This window comes from Bubalus bubalis, chromosome 9 (assembly GCF_019923935.1).
Source record: "Bubalus bubalis isolate 160015118507 breed Murrah chromosome 9, NDDB_SH_1, whole genome shotgun sequence".
NCBI classification, from domain to species: domain Eukaryota; kingdom Metazoa; phylum Chordata; class Mammalia; order Artiodactyla; family Bovidae; genus Bubalus; species Bubalus bubalis.
This window is the reverse complement of record NC_059165.1, coordinates 51,633,652-51,652,550: the sequence shown is the minus strand read 5'-3', so window position 1 is coordinate 51,652,550 and position 18,899 is coordinate 51,633,652. Positions and strand designations below refer to the sequence as shown.

Here is an 18,899-nt window from a genome sequence, read left to right as displayed (position 1 = left end):
AAAAGCATCAATTCTTCAGTGCTCACTTTTCTTTATAGTCCAACTCTCACATCCTTACAACAGGCATTAAGTAGAGGCTGTCTGATTAATTGAAAGTGAAAGTCACTCAGTTGTGTCCAACTCTTTGTGACCCCTCTTGGAATTCTCCAAGCTAGAATACTGGAATGGGTAGCCTTTCCATTCTCCAGGGGATCCTCACAACCTAGGGATAGAACCCAGGTCTTCCACATTGTAGGTAGATTCTTTACCAGCTTAGCCACCAGGGAAGCATTTGATTAATTAGTAATCCATTAAATCAGGACTTTGGAGTAATCTGAAAAGTGTTAGTTGCTCAGTCATGTCCGACTCTTTGTGATCCTATGGACTGTAGCCCACCAGGCTCCTCTGTCCATGGGATTCTCACGGCAAGAATACTGGAGTAGACTGCCATTCCTTTCTCTAGGGATATTCTCAACCCAGGGATTGAACCTGGGTCTCCTACATTGCAGGCAGGTTCACCATCTGAGCCACCAGGGAAGCTCAGGATAATCTGAAGGCCCAGTTCAAATAATTCAGACTCTGATTTCGAAAAGGGGCAAGATAGCTTGACACCATTATTTTTGGAAACCATGTAATAAAGTCAAGAAAAAAAATAATCAAATAATCAGGTTATTAGACATAGTGGGAAGACTCCAGCTTGGGGTTTGGTTTTAAAAGAGCAAAGAGGCATTAAATGCATGCTATATCTTGGGATGAATACTATTGATTTTATATTCTTAAATATAAACAACTTTGTTTTTGTGCTTATGGTTATCATTCCAGTATCTTCAACCCAGCCTTTGAAGACTGGAAGTGTTTTTAAACTAGGAGACAGTCCAGAACCTGCACTTATTCTAGAGAGAGAAAATGAAGCTAATCAGCAAGGAGGACAAAAAGAATTTAAAAGGGAAACAGGAAGCAACACCCAAGGAAAACCAGGGCCACTCATTCTGCAAAGAGAACCAAGGTATTCTAATCAGCCAGGAAAACCAGAAATTTTTAAACAGAAAGAGAGGCCAGGAGTCTTCAATCAGCCTGGGAGTCTGCAAGGGAATTCAGGACAATCTAACCAAAAAGGGAATCCAAAAGCTTCTAATGAGCAAGGAAAACCAGGATCTTTTAGCCAGCAAGGGAAGCCAGGGTCATCTAGCCAGCAAGGAGAGCCAGGATCAACTAGCCAGCAAGGAGAGCCAGGGTCATCTAGCCAGCAAGGGAAGCCAGGGTCATCTAGCCAGCCAGGGAAGCCAGGGTCAAATAGCCAGCCAGGGAAGCCAGGGTCATCTAGCCAGCCAGGGAAGCCAGGGTCATCTAGCCATCAAGGAGAGCCAGGGTCAACTAGCCAGCCAGGGAAGCCAGGGTCATCTATCCAGCCAGGGAAGCCAGGGTCATCTATCCAGCCAGGGAAGCCAGGGTCATCTATCCAGCCAGGGAAGCCAGGGTCATCTATCCAGCCAGGGAAGCCAGGGTCATCTAGCCAGCAAGGAGAGCCAGGGTCTACTAGCCAGCAAGGGAGTCCCGGATCATCTAGCCAAAAAGGAAAGCCAAGATTGTCTAGGCAACAGGGAAAATCACAGTCTTTTTATAATCAAGAAGAAGGAAAAACTGGAGTCAACCCTTTGAATGACAATACAATGGAGATTCAGGTTAGTGTTAATTTGTCTTTTTTTCCCTCAGTCAACTTACTTCAGTCATTCTATTTTCCAGTTAAAAGAATACACTGTACTAATGACAAACAGTTGGTGACAACACTGATTTAACAAAATGAGAGGAACTGGAGGTGGTGGCTTTCCTATACACCTACAATCAGTGGTGTGTCATGCTCTTCCAGTCTGTCTCATTGTCTTCTACTGTTTCCACTCAAGCCTTTCCACCTATACTGAACTAGCTCAGACCCTCAATAACCGAGTCCCTGTCCCCACCAGAATTAACTTTCATGTCTATTTTCATCTCACCCATAATATACAAACCACTTACACAGTATTCCACTTACACAGTATTTCTGAGTCACAAGTCTAATCTATCACTTTCCTACTAAAAATTCTTCAGTGACACACCACACTACCTAGACAATAAAACCCAAACGCATGAGCACAGCATGTAAGATTTTCTCATGATTAGACCCCAAGCCCAAGATTAAACATGACTGGATACTTCACATCACTCTTGCTCACACACCAGCCACATTGTACAGAATCCTGTAGTTTTCCAAAAATGTATTCTTGATACTAACGATATCTCTATTATAGAATGGACATTGTTCTTTACAATTGGTTTTTATTCAATTAGAGCATTAACTTCTTAAAGTGCCATTTTAATTTCATTTATTTATTTGGTCATGTGGCTTGCAGGATTTTAGTTACCCAACCAGGGATCAAACCCATGCCCCCTTCAGTGGGAGCCCAGAGTCCTAACCACTGGACTGCCAGAGAATTTCCAAAGTGCCATTTCTTTTCAAACTTGTATTCCCAGATCCTAAAACAGGATAGGCATATAATAATTTCTCTTGAACTATTTGTCAGATGAGGAAATGAGTGGCTTGTATTCGAGAGGCATCATTGCAAACAGGTACATAGCCATGTCTCCCATATTCCCTTCTAAGTCCTGCTATGCTCTGCCTTTCCTTGCCAGTCTCTTTCCCAACAGCCAGCTTTCTAATTCCATTCAGCAATTACTTTGGACACTCCACTTAGTAGATTCAAAACTGTAGAACACTTCCTCCACCTTGTTATCTTAATGGAAACCATTTTTCACCTCATAACGTGTCATTCATCAATACCCTCTCAAGTAAAAGCAGCCTAACGCGCCTTGTCCTTATGCCTCTTCTACCATGTAGTAGTAATCTCCCAGGAACATCCCTGCTGTCCAGACCTTAATGCTATCACCTGCAGGTTTCTGAATCATCACTTAGTCTTTCTCAATTTTATATTCTTTTCTAAAATGGGGGAGATAACCCTGTCCAATTCACAGAGTAGGTGTGAATGAAAATAACAGATGTTATGAAACATGAATAGCAAACTTCTGTCATTTCCAATGGTTTAGAGTTATCTGCCATCTTCCTTGGCTCTAGGAAGTCTAACCTCCCTATTGGAGGCACTCACCATTCCATTTAGTGCCTCTGCTCTCATCCACTAGTCATAGCTTCTTTATGTTCATAGCCTTCTGCCATCCTGTAACGTGATTCTGAGATATGCTTCAGGTACTACTATAGTTAACTGAACCTTCATAATCCTACCTCCTGACTCATTTTCTTTTTTGAAAAAAGAAAGGTTCAAAAAGTAATGACCATATGTGTTTTGTATTTGCCAGTTTATGTGCAAAGCATTCAAGTGAGGTAGTCTGAGATACATACTAAGAGCAGAGGTTCTGGAATCGGATAACTCAGAGTTTCAATCCCAGATTGGGTAGTTGGTCCAGATATGATTTTGTGCTTGTCACTTAAATGCACTGTCCTCCTGGAAAAAAATAAACTCTTCTTTCATACTGTTGCACAGATTACATTAAAATGTAAAGGGTCAACAAAATAATTGATTGAGTACAATGCTTAATCAGTAGTTCATGAGTAATAAATACATGTTTTATTATAATAACATAATTAGAGTATCCTATATTAGGTAAAAACCTAATGGTCTTTCACATTACTAAAGACTGGCCATACTAGCAACAAGAACCCAACCGGAAAAACAAAATGTCAGCCTAACTATGAACCAGTCTGTGGTTCTGATGGGAAAACTTATGGCAACCACTGTGCATTTAATGAAGCAAAAATGTAAGAGGACTTTAGGTTTGTTGTAGTAGGAAGTACTATTCTGATCCAAAGGGACTAAACGGGTATTTTTCATTATATCTCCCATAGTTCTCTCTCAATAGCACTTTGGATGTCTGTCCAAAGGAAACATAAAAGAACACTTACCCTTGAACAGTAAAGTCACTCATTTCCTGAGAGAATGTGATACATTCAGCTTTGTAAATAGGTTCAAGCTTATTACTGAGTCATTCATTTACCAAATATTCATTAAACATCTGCTATGTACCAGGCATTGTTCGAGGCACTAAGATGGTGAGCAAAATACAGAATCTCTTGCTTCCATGGAGCCTTCATTTTTGCAAGGAAAGGCAGAAGACAAAATATATTAGGGGGCAAAGAGGATAATGAATCTCATAGATTACTAAGTGATGACTACTAAAATATACTTTAAATTTAAATAATATTAAATGTTGGATTTGGTAAGCCAAGCCAAATTTTAAGAGTTACAATCTATAAGAAATAAGATGACAAGGCCATTTAAAATTAGAATGTGTGGCTAAAAGATAGTTCAGCTTTCAAAATTAATGAATATATCTCTGAATGAAAGGAATAAAGTAAAAATTATATGTCCTGTGTTTTGGACAGTTCCAGAATTTATTAAGGTTAATGTTAATGTAAATATTAAAGGTAAGTGTCCTCTATAGCTATAAAATATAAATTGGAAGGCAGCCTGGACACCTTCTCATTTTATAGATAAGGCACCTGGCCCAGGGACAGGAAAAGACTGCCACAGAGTATACAAATTCTCAGAATGTTCCATGTTAAACAGGCTAGCCACAGCCTGGCCTGCCTTTCCCATTTGTCTCTGTATGGTGATGCCACAATTACTTGGTCCTTGATTGCTCTCATTATCTTGTTTTCAGGTTGAGTAATGGAAAACTGAGTCTGAACCATGAGGGGATGTGTTAAGCATTTATTACAACTAATTACCTGGAACCTCAAAATCCACTTTGAATTCTCTCTAAACAATGGATTTCCCTGGGAGTTCTACTGAGGCCAGCAGGAGTCTTATATATACAATGGATCTTACATTATTCTCTAGATCTTTCCACTGCAAATAAAGTCGGTTCCACAGATGCTTCCAATTTCTGGGATTGTTTATTTTCTAGACTTTCCCAAACCTTGCGTCTATGATCCACCTGTTCCCAAAGTGCCAAAATGGCTAAGACTTTAGGACCAGCAACTTCAGCAGCAATTTGCAAATCCTAATTAGTATAAAAATCTCAGGATTGCATGTAAAAAATAAAGATTTCCCAGTTGAGAAATACTGGTGCTGTAGGTCTCTGCTGCTGCTGCTGCTGCTGCTAAGTTGCGTCAGTCGTGTCTGACTCTGTGCGACCCCACAGACGGCAGCCCACCAGGCTCCCCTGTCCCTGGGATTCTCCAGGCAAGAACACTGGAGTGGGTTGCCATTTCCTTCTCCAATGCATGAAAGTGAAAAGTGAAAGTGAAGTCGCTCAGTTGTGTCCGACTCCTAGCGACCCCATGGACTGCAGCCAATCAGGCCCTTCCGTCCACGGGATTTTCCAGGCAAGAGTACTGGAGTGGGGTGCCATTGCCTTCTCCGAGGTCTCTGCTAGAGCTCAAGAAAGTGAAGCCTGAAACCACATTCCAGGTGTTTCTAATAAAGGTGGTCTCTGGATACTTGATGTAAAGCTGATTCAAGATTTCTTAAGGATGCAATGATTGGCTTCAGAGGGTCTATGGAAATAATATGCAAAATAAATTCTCTGGAAACTTTTTTTGTAAGAAAGTATCCAAACCTTTTGTTAATTTTTTTTTTTTTTTTTGCCACTCCTTGTGGCTTCTGGGATCTTAGTTCCCCAACAACCAGGGATCAAACCTGGACCTGGGGCAGTGGAAGCGCTTAGTCCTAACCACTGGACTGCCAGGGAATTCCCGCATTAGATTCTTAAAGGGATATGTGAGCACAACTAGAGTTTAAAACCACTGATCTACAGACCTGAAACATAGAAATTTATTGTATTTATCTGAAGTTGTGTTTGACGTCTGGCATCATCCCAAAACAGAATGCTTAGAAGGAATTTCACCAGGATGTTAATCATATTGGTTAGCAAGATGGGGCCCAAGAAAGGGAATAAGACCCAACACGATGTTGGGATCAGAGCTGGTGAAAAGAATAGTTTAATGAAAATGAAGTCAGAGAGCTTGCACAAGATCTGTAGGTCAGTGATAACTACAGGTTCTTTTATATCCACAGGAGCCCTATTCAACAGTAAGGAATTCAGATGGCAATCTATATCTGGAATATATGGGTAGAACCCAACAAACATAGCAGAATACAGACAATGGAATAAGGCACGTGGTCCAGATGAAAATGTAGAGGGAAGCTGTGGTATCAGACAGGATAAGTGGTTAAATCTAAGGAGAGAGAAACATAATGTGTCATGGTCTGGGAAAGTGAGGGGAAAGAAAAAAAGATGCAGAAAGCTATCACTGAGGGATATGTGAGTCATTAAGAGGCCTACCAAGGGCACTCAATTCTGCGTATCTAATTGGCAATGAACAAACTTCAGAGATCAACTGTGGAATCCCCTCATACATGATTCAACTAGAAACTCAATCCCAAATTCAAATGGATAGAATCTAAGCAAACTCTTATCTTGGATTTTTCCTAGTACTCCAGGATGTTTCCTTGTGATTCTGTTTAATGGAAGATTAAACAGAGGGGATGACTGAGCCCAGTGCAAAATGCCTCATATTGTGGAACTAAATAAATAATTTTGAAATTAATATACACTTATATACAGAATAGAATTTAATGCTGGAAAATACCTCAGGACTTAATTACCATTAAGGTTAAATAAGTTAGTTTAGTTTTATTTGCCTCTGCCTCACAAACAAAACAATTCATACTGAACACAGACCTCAGACACGATGATGCCACTGCATAGAGAGAACTTGTAACTTTTTCTTAAATACTTAAGGATAAAAGATGTAATGAAGTTCTATAGCTACCCAGATTTGTTTTGCACACATGCACAAATAAATTATTTCTGTATTTTTACTATCAGAATTATCTCAGGAAAATGTTCTGTGGCAGAAGCTACCACTGAGTATGCTCACAACAATTAGTCTGTAATATTAAAGAGGCATTTAATAATCACATGAAAAGACATTAATGCAATCTTTTAAATATACAGTGAGCATCTTGAGGGAGAAACTTTTAGACTTTTTTTGTACACAGAAGGGACTTAGGAAATTTGTTTTAATGAATGAATCATTGAACAATCAATGCAGAAGACCAGTGAAACAGGTGCTGTTGACTTCTCTCCTTAATTGCCTACATCTTAGTGCAAGCTACTATTCATTGTCTCCTCCTGAAACACTGCAAGATCTCCTTAAATGGTTTGTGTCCTTTTACTTTCCGTCTTTTTAATTCATTCCTCATAGAGCAGCAAGAGTGATCTGTTTGAAATATGCATTTTATGATGTACTACTGCTATCCTAGCTTACAACCCTTGGGTCCCTAAAATATAGGACAACCTTCATATTCTACCCCTGATCCACAGGATTATCATCGTCCTGATAGCTAGTTTGACTATAGCCACTTTTGATCATTCAAAAGAGTTAGAAATCCTTTTCTAAAAACACTGCACATTCTTTTCCTTATCATCAATACCCTTAATCCTTATCAGCTCATGAGACTAGCAAGTCCCTGGCTCCTTGCTATCTGTTAAAAGTCATTGTCTGCCTGGACTCCTCTAACTTTTTCTGTCCTAGCCACAGAGATGTTCCCACTATCTTACCACTTCCACTAATTCCTTACAAATCAGGACCTGTGAATTTTCTTAGTCCTTCTGCAACACTGGAGATAAGAACTTCTTGAAATCTATTCTCCTACCATCAGTCAGTTCAGTCACTCAGTCATGTCCGACTCTTTGTGACCCCATGGACTGCAGCACGCCAGGACTCCCTGTCCATCACTAACTCCCAGAGTTTACTTAAACTCATGTCCATTAAATCAGTGATGCCATCCAACCATCTCATCCTCTGTCATCCCCTTCTCCTCCTGCCTTCAATCTTTCCCAGCATCAGGGTCTTTTCAAATGAGTCAGTTCTTTGCATCAGGTGGCCAAAGTATAGGAGTTTTAGTTTCAACATCAGTCCTTCCAAAGAACATTCAGGACTGCTCTCCTTTAGGAGGAACTGGTTGGATCTCCTTGCAGTCCAAGGGACTCTCAAGAGTCTTCTCCAACACCACAGTTCAAAAGCAGCAATTCTTTGGCACTCAGCTTTCTTTATAGTCCAACTCTCACACCCATACATGACTACTGAGCCTTGACTAGACGAACCTTTGTTGGCAAAGTAATGTCTCTGCTTTTTAACATGCTATCTAGGTTGGTCATAACTTTTTTCCCAAAGAGTAAGCGTCTTTTTATTTCATGGCTGCAGTCACCATCTGCAGTGATTTTGGAGCCCAAGAAAATGAAGTCTGCCACTGTTTCCACTATTTTCTATGAAGTGATGGGACCAGATGCCATGATCTTAGTTTTCTGAAGGTTGAGTTTTAAGCCAACTTTTTCACTCTCCTCTTTCACTTTCATCAAGAGGCTCTGTAGTTCTTCATTTTCTGCAAAAAGGGTGGTGTCATCCTGCATACATGAGGTTACTGATATTTCTCCCAGCAATCTTAATTTCCCAGTTTGAGAAAGGAGTATTTAAAGACTGTATATTGTCACCCTGCTTATTTAACTTATATGCAGAGTACATCATGAGAAACACTGGGCTGGATGAAGCACAAGCTGGAATAAAGATTTCTTCCAACAGGCAATGGAAAAATTAAATCTTTCTGAGCATGAGTGAAATGAGTAGATTTCCATTAATATGGATGCTTAAACTAATTAACACTTACATAGCACTAAAGGCATCTTGTTAATATTTCCAAAGAATAATTTTCTTCTTGCATTGAAAAAGCCCAGCTTATCTTAGGTAAATAAAGCAAGCTGCAGAAAAGTTTATGCTTCTATTAAATACAAAACCTCTGGTTCACAGTAGTAAAAAATGGCTGGAATGGGGTTCCAGAGATATTTCTACCTCTCATTCTGTTACCCCCAACTGTAGCCACGTATTTAGCTTGGATACTTTTAAAGATCAATGCCCAAGGTCTAAGGCAGAGCACCTGAATCACGATCTGAGAAGGAGGCCAGGTGCTGTTTATTAAATAAACTCCTCAGGTGATCATCATATCTATCAGCTGTTTTTACTAGCAAGGTTCTAGACTTTCCTTATTTTGAAGGCCTTGATAGTCTTGTATAGCACTGGTCAGCTATTTTGTAGAATGTTTCTCATTTGAGATTTGTGAGGTATTTTTCTCAAGAATAGATTGTGATTATAAATTATTTGAGAAAATGTACAAAAACTCTGAGCTGACTTTACAATGCTGACCAGGTAATTCACTACCCTGAGTCCTAATCTCCTTATCTGCGAAATAGAACCAGCTGTCCCATAAGTGTCTTTATTTTTTGTTTTCTGGAACACTTTTTTTTCTTAACTGAAGTATGGTTGATGTATAATATATATATGTTAAAACTGTGAATATGGTGTTTCACAATTTTTAAAGTTTATACTTCATTTATTATAAAATAATGACTGTACTCTCTGTTTTACAGTATATCCTTACAGATTTTTAGAAAAATTTTCATGTATTTTTAATAGGAGGTAGATTATTTTATACATAATAGGTTGTATTAATACCTCTTAATCTTCTACCTCTATCTTGCCCCCCTTCTTTCTCCCCACTGGTAACCATTAGTTTGTTCTCTATATCTGTGAGTCTGATTTTTTTCTTGCTATATTCACTAGTTTGTTGTAGTTTTCAGATTCCACATACAAGTGCTATCATACAATATTTGACTTTCTCTGTCTGACATTTCATTTAGCATAATACCATCCAAGTCCATCCCTGTTCTTGCAAATGGCAACATTATATTCTTTTAACAGCTGAATACTACTCCGTTAGGTATATAAACAGGACTAGGGTTCATAGAGACTTCACTGGAAAAGGGAGTACACAAGATTGCACAGACTCTGGCTCAGGGCAAAAGTAGTGACTTGACCAGGAGCCTGGCCTGGACCCACCTGCTGGTCTTGGAGAGTCTCCCGGAGAGGCTGACGGAGAGAGTAGGGAGCTGCAGCTCAGCCTGGGGACGGAGACAGTGGCAGCAGCCATTCTTGGGAGCTACAGCTCTGGTAGGAGCCACTGCAGAATCCTCCCTTCACTTTATTACTGCCAAGACCTGGCCCCACCCAACAGCCCGCAGGCACCAGTGCTGAGATGTCTCAGGCAAGCAACTAACTGGATGTGAATACAGTCCCACCCTTCAGCAGATCCACTGCAGAAAGAATTTCTGAGCCCACAGAGCCCTCTGGACACAGCGCTCTGCCCACCTGAGAGCCAGGACTCAGCTCTATTTACCAGTGCACAGGAGTAGTCCCAGAATCTCCTGGGCCCTGGCCCTGCCCTGCAGGAAGCCGGCCCATGCCTCTGGAGCAGCCTCACCCTCCAGGGGGCAGACACCACCACAATCCCATAGCCTGCAGACCGGCCTGCCCACAGAAAGTCAGACCCTGCCCTGGAACCAGCTGGGCCCTGGTCCTGCCCAACTGCAGTTCAACACAAGCTTCAGGATACCCCAGACCCCAAGTCCAACTATGTCAGGAACCAGCCCTCTACTACCAGGCACTGACACTGGTTCTGGGACCCCTGGGTCCTGCGACCAGACTCTAGGACTCACCTCTGCCTGCCAATCATCCAGCATTAACCCCAGGACCTGGCTTCACCCACCAGTAGGCGAGCAACAGTCCCGGAGTCTTCAGGACCCCAGGGCCCTCTTGTTACCCGGCTCCTGCACAAGGCTGGGCCTGGGGCCAGCCCTGCCTACAGACCCGCCCACACAGTCAACTTGCGGTAACAGAAGGCCCACCCCGCCCTCAGAGGGAAGCCCTAGAGCACAAGGCCTGGGTGAGGAGAGGGGTGTGTGCTGCTGGGATGCCTAGGACTTCTCCCGCACAAAGCCAATTCTCCAAGGTCAGGAAGCCTATAAGATACATAAAAATACAAACAAAATGAGCGATCAAAGAGCATTTTCATTAGTGATTTTTTAGACCGTTGTGCTTTTGTGGTCCTTTAAATATAAAGTAAGTATGAGAAACATGGCTTCAACGCAATAGTGAGGTTGTTTTGTTGTTTCTTGGTCACTGTGTGCAGCTTGTGGGATCTTAGTTCCCCGGCCAGGGATTGATTCTGGCAGGAAAAACACCAAGTCCTAACCAATGGACCACTGGGGAGTTCTGGGTTTTCTTTCTTAAATCACCCCTTTCCTGGCCCCCAGAAGGTAAACAAAATATACATTTTCTTAACTTTTTCAGTCCAAAGCTATTTCTTTTTATCGAGAAATTTATCAGATTGATTATATTGTTTGCAGCCAAAGATGGAGAAGCTCTATACAGTCAGCAAAAACAAGACCAGGAGCTGACTGTGGCTCAGACCATGAACTCCTTATTGCCAAATTCAGACTTAAATTGAAGAAAGTAGGGAAAACCACTAGACCATTCAGGTATGACCTAAATCAAATCCCTTATGATTATACAGTGGAAGTGAGAAATAGATTTAAGGGCCTAGATCTAATAGATAGAGTGCCTGATGAACTATGGAATGAGGTTCGTGACATTGTACAGGACACAGGGATCAAGGCCATTCCCATAGAAAAGAAATGCAAAAAAGCAAAATGGCTGTCTGGGGAGGCCTTACAAATAGCTGTGAAAAGAAGACAAGCAAAAAGCAAAGGAGAAAAGGAAAGATATAAACATCTGAATGCAGAGTTCCAAAGAATAGCAAGAAGAGATAAGAAAGCCTTCTTCAGCGATCAATGCAAAGAAATAGAGGAAAACAACAGAATGGGAAAGACTAGGGATCTCTTCAAGAAAATCAGAGACACCAAAGGAACATTTCATGCAAAGATGAGCTCGATAAAGGACAGAAATGGTATGGACCTAACAGAAGCAGAAGATATTAAGAAGAGATGGCAAGAATACATAGAAGAACTGTACAAAAAAGATCTTCAGGAACCAGATAATCACGATGGTGTGATCACTGGTCTAGAGCCAGACATCCTGGAATGTGAAGTCAAGTGGGCCTTAGAAAGCATCACTATGAACAAAGCTAGTGGAGGTAATGGAATTCCAGTTGAACTATTCCAAATCCTGAAAGATGATGCTGTGAAAGTGCTGCACTCAATATGCCAGCAAATTTGGAAAACTCAGCAGTGGCCACAGGACTGCAAAAGGTCAGTTTTCATTCCAATCCCAAAGAAAGGCAATTCCAAAGAATGCTTAAACTACCGCACAATTGCACTCATCTCACACGCTAGTAAAGTAATGCTCAAAATTCTCCAAGCCAGGCTTCAGCAATACGTGAACCGTGAACTTCCTGATGTTCAAGCTGGTTTTAGAAAAGGTAGAAGAACCAGAGATCAAATTGCCAACATCTGCTGGATCATAGAAAAAGCAAGAGAGTTCCAGAAAAACATCTATTTGTGCTTTATTGACTATGCCAAAGCCTTTGACTGTGTGGATCACAATAAACTGTGGACAATTCTGAAACAGATGGGAATACCAGACCACCTGATCTGCCTCTTGAGAAATTTGTATGCAGATCAGGAAGCAACAGTTAGAACTGGACATGGAACAACAGACTGGTTCCAAATAGGAAAAGGAGCTTGTCAAGGCTGTATATTGTCACCCTGCTTATTTAACTTATATGCAGAGTACATCATGAGAAACGCTGGACTGGAAGAAACACAAACTGGAATCAAGATTGCCCGGAGAAATATCAATAACCTCAGATATGCAGATGACACCACCCTTATGGCAGAAAGTGAAGAGGAACTAAAAAGCCTCTTGATGAAAGTGAAAGTGGAGTGTGAAAAAGTTGGCTTAAAGCTCAACATTCAGAAAACGAAGATCATGGCATCTGGTCCCACCACTTCATTGGAAATAGATGGGGAAACAGTGGAAACAGTGTCAGACTTTATTTTTCTGGGCTTCAAAATCACTAGAGATGGTGACTGCAGCCATGAAATTAAAAGACGCTTACTCCTTGGAAGGAAAGTTATGACCAACCTGGATAGCATATTCAAAACAGAGACATTACTTTTCCAACAAAGGTTCGTCTAGTCAAGGCTATGGTTTTTCCTGTGGTCATGTATGGATGTGAGAGTTGGACTGTGAAGAAGGCTGAGCACTGAAGAATTGATGCTTTTGAACTGTGGTGTTGGAGAAGACTGTTGAGAATCCCTTGGACTGCAAGGAGATCCAACCAGTCCATTCTGAAGGAGATCAGCCCTGGGATTTCTTTGGAAGGAATGATACTAAAGCTGAAGCTCCAGTACTTTGGCCACCTCATTCGAAGAGTTGACTCATTGGAAAAGACTCTGATGCTGGGAGGTATTGGGGGCAGGAGGAGAAGGGGATGACAGAGGATGAGATGGCTGGATGGCATCACTGACTCGATGGATGTGAGTCTGAGTGAACTCCGGGAGTTGGTGATGGACAGGGAGGCCTGGCGTGCTTCGATTCATGGGGTAGCAAAGAGTCAGACACGACTGAGCGACTGATCTGATCTGATTATCTCTCCTGTATTAGTGTATGTATATATACATATAATTTTTTTTCCTTCTACTTAAACTGCTTTTAACCTTTATTTTTCCAGCCTCAATGTCCTCTATCAGCCAGTGATTCTGAATTTCCACAGATCTCTGTCTTAGCATGTAATTATATATATATATATATATATATATATATATATGTACATACACTACACTCTATGGGTAATGATCTCATCAACTATAGCAGACAATTCAATTACATCCATAAAGAATACTCATACACTAAAAAAAATTTTTTTTCACTCATATATTTTTATCTGTGTCCAGAATTCTTGCCTGGAAAATCCCACGGGCGGAGGAGCCTGGTAGGCTCCAGTCCATGGGGTCGCTAAGAGTCGGACATGACTGAGCGACTTCACTTTCACTTTTCACTTTCATGCATTGGAGAAGGAAATGGCAACCCACTCCATTGTTCTTGCCTGGAGAATCCCAGGGACGGGCGAGCCTGGTGGGCTGCTGTCTATGGGGTCGCATAGAGTCAGACACAACTGAAGCGACTTAGCAGTAGCAGCAGCAGAATTTTTAAAACATATATTCACTGACCTATGATATTTGCACTTGGCTGTATCAACTTCAAAACATTGTTTTGAATATTTTAAAGTCAGAATGTCAAAACTTAACTAATATCCTTCTCCTGCTCCACTGCAATGTGCTTCATTTACCAGGTTTAAAAATCATTGGGTGGTACAACCACACAGCTGATTACACATCAGAAATTCTGACTCTCCTTGATGCAGCCTCTTGTCCACCTCACCAACAGTGTTGTCTCTCAAAGTCAATTATTATGTCTCTTTCAGTTCAGTTCAGTTCAGTCACTCAGTCGTGTTTGACTCTTTGTGACCCCATGAATTGCAGCAAGCCAGGCCTCCCTGTCCATCACCAACTCCCGGAGTTCACTCAGACTCATGTCCATCAAGTCAGTGATGCCATCCAGCCATCTCATCCTCTGTTGTCCCCTTCTCCTCCTGCCGCCAATCCCTCCCAGCATCAGAGTCTTTTCCAATGAGTCAACTCTTCACATGAGGTGGCCAAAGTATTGGAGTTTCATCTTTAGCATCAGTCCTTCCAATGAACACCCAGGACTGATCTCCTTTAGGTTGGATCTCCTTGCAGTCCAAGGGACTCTCAAGAGTCTTCTCCAACACCACAGTTCAAAAGCACCAATTCTTTGCGCTCAGCTTTCTTCACAGTCCAACTCTCACATCCATACATGACTAGTGGAAAAACCATAGCCTTGACTAGACGGACCTTTTTTGGCAAAGAAATGTCTCTGCTTTTAAATATGCTATCTAGGTTGGTCATAACTTACCTTCCAAGGAGTAAGCGTCTTTTAAATTCATGGCTGCAGTCACCATCTACAGTGATTTTGGAGCCCCAAAAAATCAAGTCTGACACTGTTTCCACTGTTTCCCCATCTATTTCCCATGAAGTGATGGGACCAGATACCATGATCTTTAGTATCAACCAAATAAGTATAAGATACTATGTTCTCTTACTCAAGACTATTGCAAAGATTTCCTAAGTATTTTATCTATATCGTTCCAGCCACTTTTTTTATTCTACTGTTATAACCAGAGGAATATTTTTTAGGGGTCAATCTTATCATATCTTTCATAAAGTACTTCTAATACATCTAGGGTCCATGGCAATCCTATGAAGGATTGTGACCACAATCTTTATCGTAACCTTCAAATTCTGTATGTTTTGCTCTTCTTTACTGATCCTCTGTACCTTTTATTATGAGTCTTTTTTTTTTCCTTCCTGCTCTTGACCTTGACCATTATTTACATGGCATACTGTTATACTTACTGACCCTAGGCAAAGAACCCTACTGACTGCTGAACTCAAATCCATCACAGTGGGCCCATCCATACTAGAAAAGGACTCTCTGGATGATTAACTTGTCTCATGAGCTCCATGAAAACTTTCCAAATCTTTCTTACCATTCAGGGTGGTCTAGGACTCCAACCACTCATCCCTCACTCCTTCACCCTGAAGGAGTTTGTGATCTCAAACTCTGACACCCTTTCTGTCTCTCTCCCCATTCCACCCCTCCCCTCCATCCTATATAGGGATTTCCTCTTGCAAAATGTTTGCACTTTTAATCTGTAAATTGTATCTGTTTCTTGGACTTAGAATAATATAGTATGCAAACCCTTCCCTTTCTTAGGTCAGGTCTGAGTCCTGAGTCAGGACTGAGCATACAGGAAGTGTCAAGAGACACTGCACCCCAAAGGGGCGAGGATGTGTGCAAGGACAGGGAGCCCGTGAGGATCAGCTGCTGGAGGAAATGGAGCACAGCCTCTTCACTGTGTCTAAGTTCAAATCCTCCTTATTGAGGAACACTTTGTAGATGTCCTGGGGAGTTTGTGTTCTTTTATTTCTTTTTCTTTCTCTGTAACTCATCTTTCTCTGAAGGAAAAGTGCACAGAACTCTTTGAAGATGGATATTTTTGATGGAGCTACATAATAGTATGCCTTTTATTTTTACTCCATTTTGCAGCAGATTCTATAAGTACTCTTCATAATTCAGGCTCTTATGTTCCTAAACCAGGTGAATCCTTCTAGAGAAAACAGGAAGGAATGTAGGATATTCAAGGTCCTGATCAGTTCTAAGATCTTATGGCTTGAGGATTTTGATCTCTATCTTCAGTCAATGACAGTTAGTGAAGCATATCTTACTTAGTTTACAAATTGTCTTGAGGAAATTTAATGAACATACTTAGCAGGCATGTTTTCACCAAATGGTGTTAGAAGTATTAAATGTGAGCAGTCAAATAATGAACCTGAAAATACCCCACAACTTTACTAAAAGAGTAAACCAAAATGAAACAAAGTGTTTAAATGTAAAAATGAAATTATTTTCTTATAAAAACCTTTTATAAGAGAACATAAAGAAACTATTACTGATCTACAGTTAAATTAAGAGTTCTTAGAGGTTAAACGAAAACATAATTTATTTTAAAAAAAACATATCATAAATTGACTTCATTAAATTTAAAAACTGTGCTCTGGGAAAGACCCTGTTACAAAGATGAAAAGTCCAGTAACAGAGCTGGAGGGAAAGGGTGAAAATCAAGTATCTGAAAGAGATGTGTACCCAGAATATAGGCCTCTGTAAACTCAACAGTAAGAACACAACCAGCCCTGTGTGTGTGTGTCAATGTGCATGCATTTGAAAGGAAAAGAAGCACATGGAAAAGATATTAACCATGAGAAAAATGCAAATTAAAGCCACAGTGAGATACCTCTACTTGCCTATTCAATTGGCAAAAATAAACAATATTAGCAGTAGGTAATCCTGTCAAGGATATGGAAGAATTGGTTTATCATGTATTGCCAGGTGCAGTGTATACATACTTCAAAAATCAGCTTGGCAGATTCTAAAAAATTAAGTATACACTTGCCATATGACTCAAGAATTGTACTCCTAGACATTTACCCTGTACAAAGCAAAACTTAGGTTTATACAAAATCCTGAGCCTGAATCTTCCTAAAAGCATTTTAAAAATAATATCCCCAAATGGGAAACAACTCAAATGTCCTTCAATGGGAGAACAGATAAATTATGGTACATCTGTACAATACAATACTGCCCAGAGAGGGGAGTTTGGAGGAGAATGGCTACAAGTATATGTACAGTTGAGTCCCTTCACTGTTCATCTGAAACTATCACAACACTGTTTGTTAATCGACTATACTCCAATATAAAATAAAAAGTTTAAAAAAATTATCCAGAAATAAAGAGGAACAGACTAAAGATGTATACACCAATCCAAGTGGACACATTATGATCAGCTACATTATAATCAGGAGGTAAAAATTCAACCTCAAAATCTTATTTACTTTATGGCTAATTCATATATTACTATCCAAATTGCAAAAATACAATGATGAAGAAAAGAGGAATGAATGGCAGTGGTTATGGTTGGTGAGAGAGTATCAAGGGGAAGCAAGAGGGAGCTTATTTGTGATGACTGAATTCTACATCCTGAATATGGTAGTAGTTATATTAATCTGTAAATGAAACACTTTCCATAGAACTATGCATCAAAGAATTAAGAGTTCCTTTATCAAATGTTGAAATCCAAATAAGGTACATAATTCAGTTAACAGTAGTATACCATGTCAATTTGCTCATTTCCTCTGTATTGTGATTATGTAAGACTTTATCACTGAGGAAGATCAGTAAGACAAAATAGGACCTGACTATATTGCTTCTACATCTTTCATGAATCTAAATCTATTTTGACATAAAATTGGTCAAATATAGTAAAGAGAAATCAGATTAGTGGTCCCCAAATGCTAGGAGAAGGGGAACGAATTGATTACAAAACAGCAGAAGGGAAATTGGGGGAGTTAAAGAAATATCCTATATTTTTATTATGGTGGTGCTTACACAATTACAATAAGCTTGTCTAAATTTATAGAACTATACAACTATGAAAGTTGAGTCATACTGTATACAAATTATAATTTAATAAGTGTAGGAAATAATTTCAAAATTCAGTCACCCTTTTTAATAGTTGTATTATCTAAACCCAGTTCTGTTCTGTTATCTACCTCTGGTTTAAAAAAAAAAAGCAGTTTTTTTTTTTTCAATTTAGAACAATAGGATTGATAAGCTCTAGATCTGAATTTCACTGAATAACTTTTAGTGGATGTAACAACCCAGAGTTGTGACTCTCTACAATTAAAAAGATATGCAGGCATTTCTGAATCCCTAAAGGAAAATTATCTCCCAAATTTATTTAAAGTAAAAATGTTATTTTACTGTCTTTTTGGTCTTTTGATAATTAATAATTCAGCTATTGGATTAGATATTCCTATAACTGAGTATAAACTGTTCATCAGGCAAATACTATCGTCACCTCTGTTTGAAAGTTCTGGCTTGCTATTGAAGTCATATCTGACATAATTTAAGTATAATCTTGAACATAAAATGGTGGCATACTATGTTTAGTAAAATGATTCTTGCATTTAGAATGCTATTCCTTAAAGGAGACCTGGGCTCGATCCCTGGGTTCGGAAGATCCCCCCGGAGAAGGGAAGGGTCACCCACTCCAGTCTTCTGGCCTGGAGAATTCCATGGATTGCGTAGTGCATGGGGTCGCAAAGAGTCGGACACAACTGAGCGACTTGCACTTTCACTTTCCCTAGAAGAAACTGCAATGTCTTGATGTAGAACAAATATTCTCATAATATTCTGGGTTTTCTTGTCCTGGACAAGTGAGATAAGAGTTGCTCTAGTCCAGACATTTGCATTGATCACAGCCTGAAGGATCTTTTAAAGCATGCTATATGGCACCCAGTAAGTTGAGAATCTTCTAGGACAAAAAGCAGACTAGAAGACTTCAGCGTCCTTTGAAATACTGGCAAATGGAGAC

At 40.2% G+C, this 18,899-nt stretch overlaps 1 protein-coding gene across 1 annotated transcript; it reads left to right on the top strand.

Moving 5' to 3' along the window:
- The first annotated feature begins 785 nt into the window (after positions 1-785).
- MARCOL (MARCO like) lies at positions 786-3,788 on the top strand. The gene is made up of 2 exons (XM_025292479.3): positions 786-1,661; positions 3,663-3,788. The coding sequence occupies exons 1-2, from the start codon at positions 786-788 to the stop codon at positions 3,786-3,788; spliced, it is 1,002 nt and encodes a 333-aa protein (XP_025148264.3).
- Positions 3,789-18,899: the final 15,111 nt, after the last annotated feature.

What these genes read in the sequence shown, in the direction of transcription:
- MARCOL (XM_025292479.3), top strand. Translation starts at nt 786, where the DNA reads ATGGTTATCATTCCAGTATCTTCAACCCAGCCTTTGAAGACTGGAAGT. An exon ending in ACAATACAATGGAGATTCAG is followed by an intron (nt 1,662 to 3,662) that starts GTTAGTGTTAAT and finishes ACATTACTAAAG; the next exon opens with ACTGGCCATACTAGCAACAA.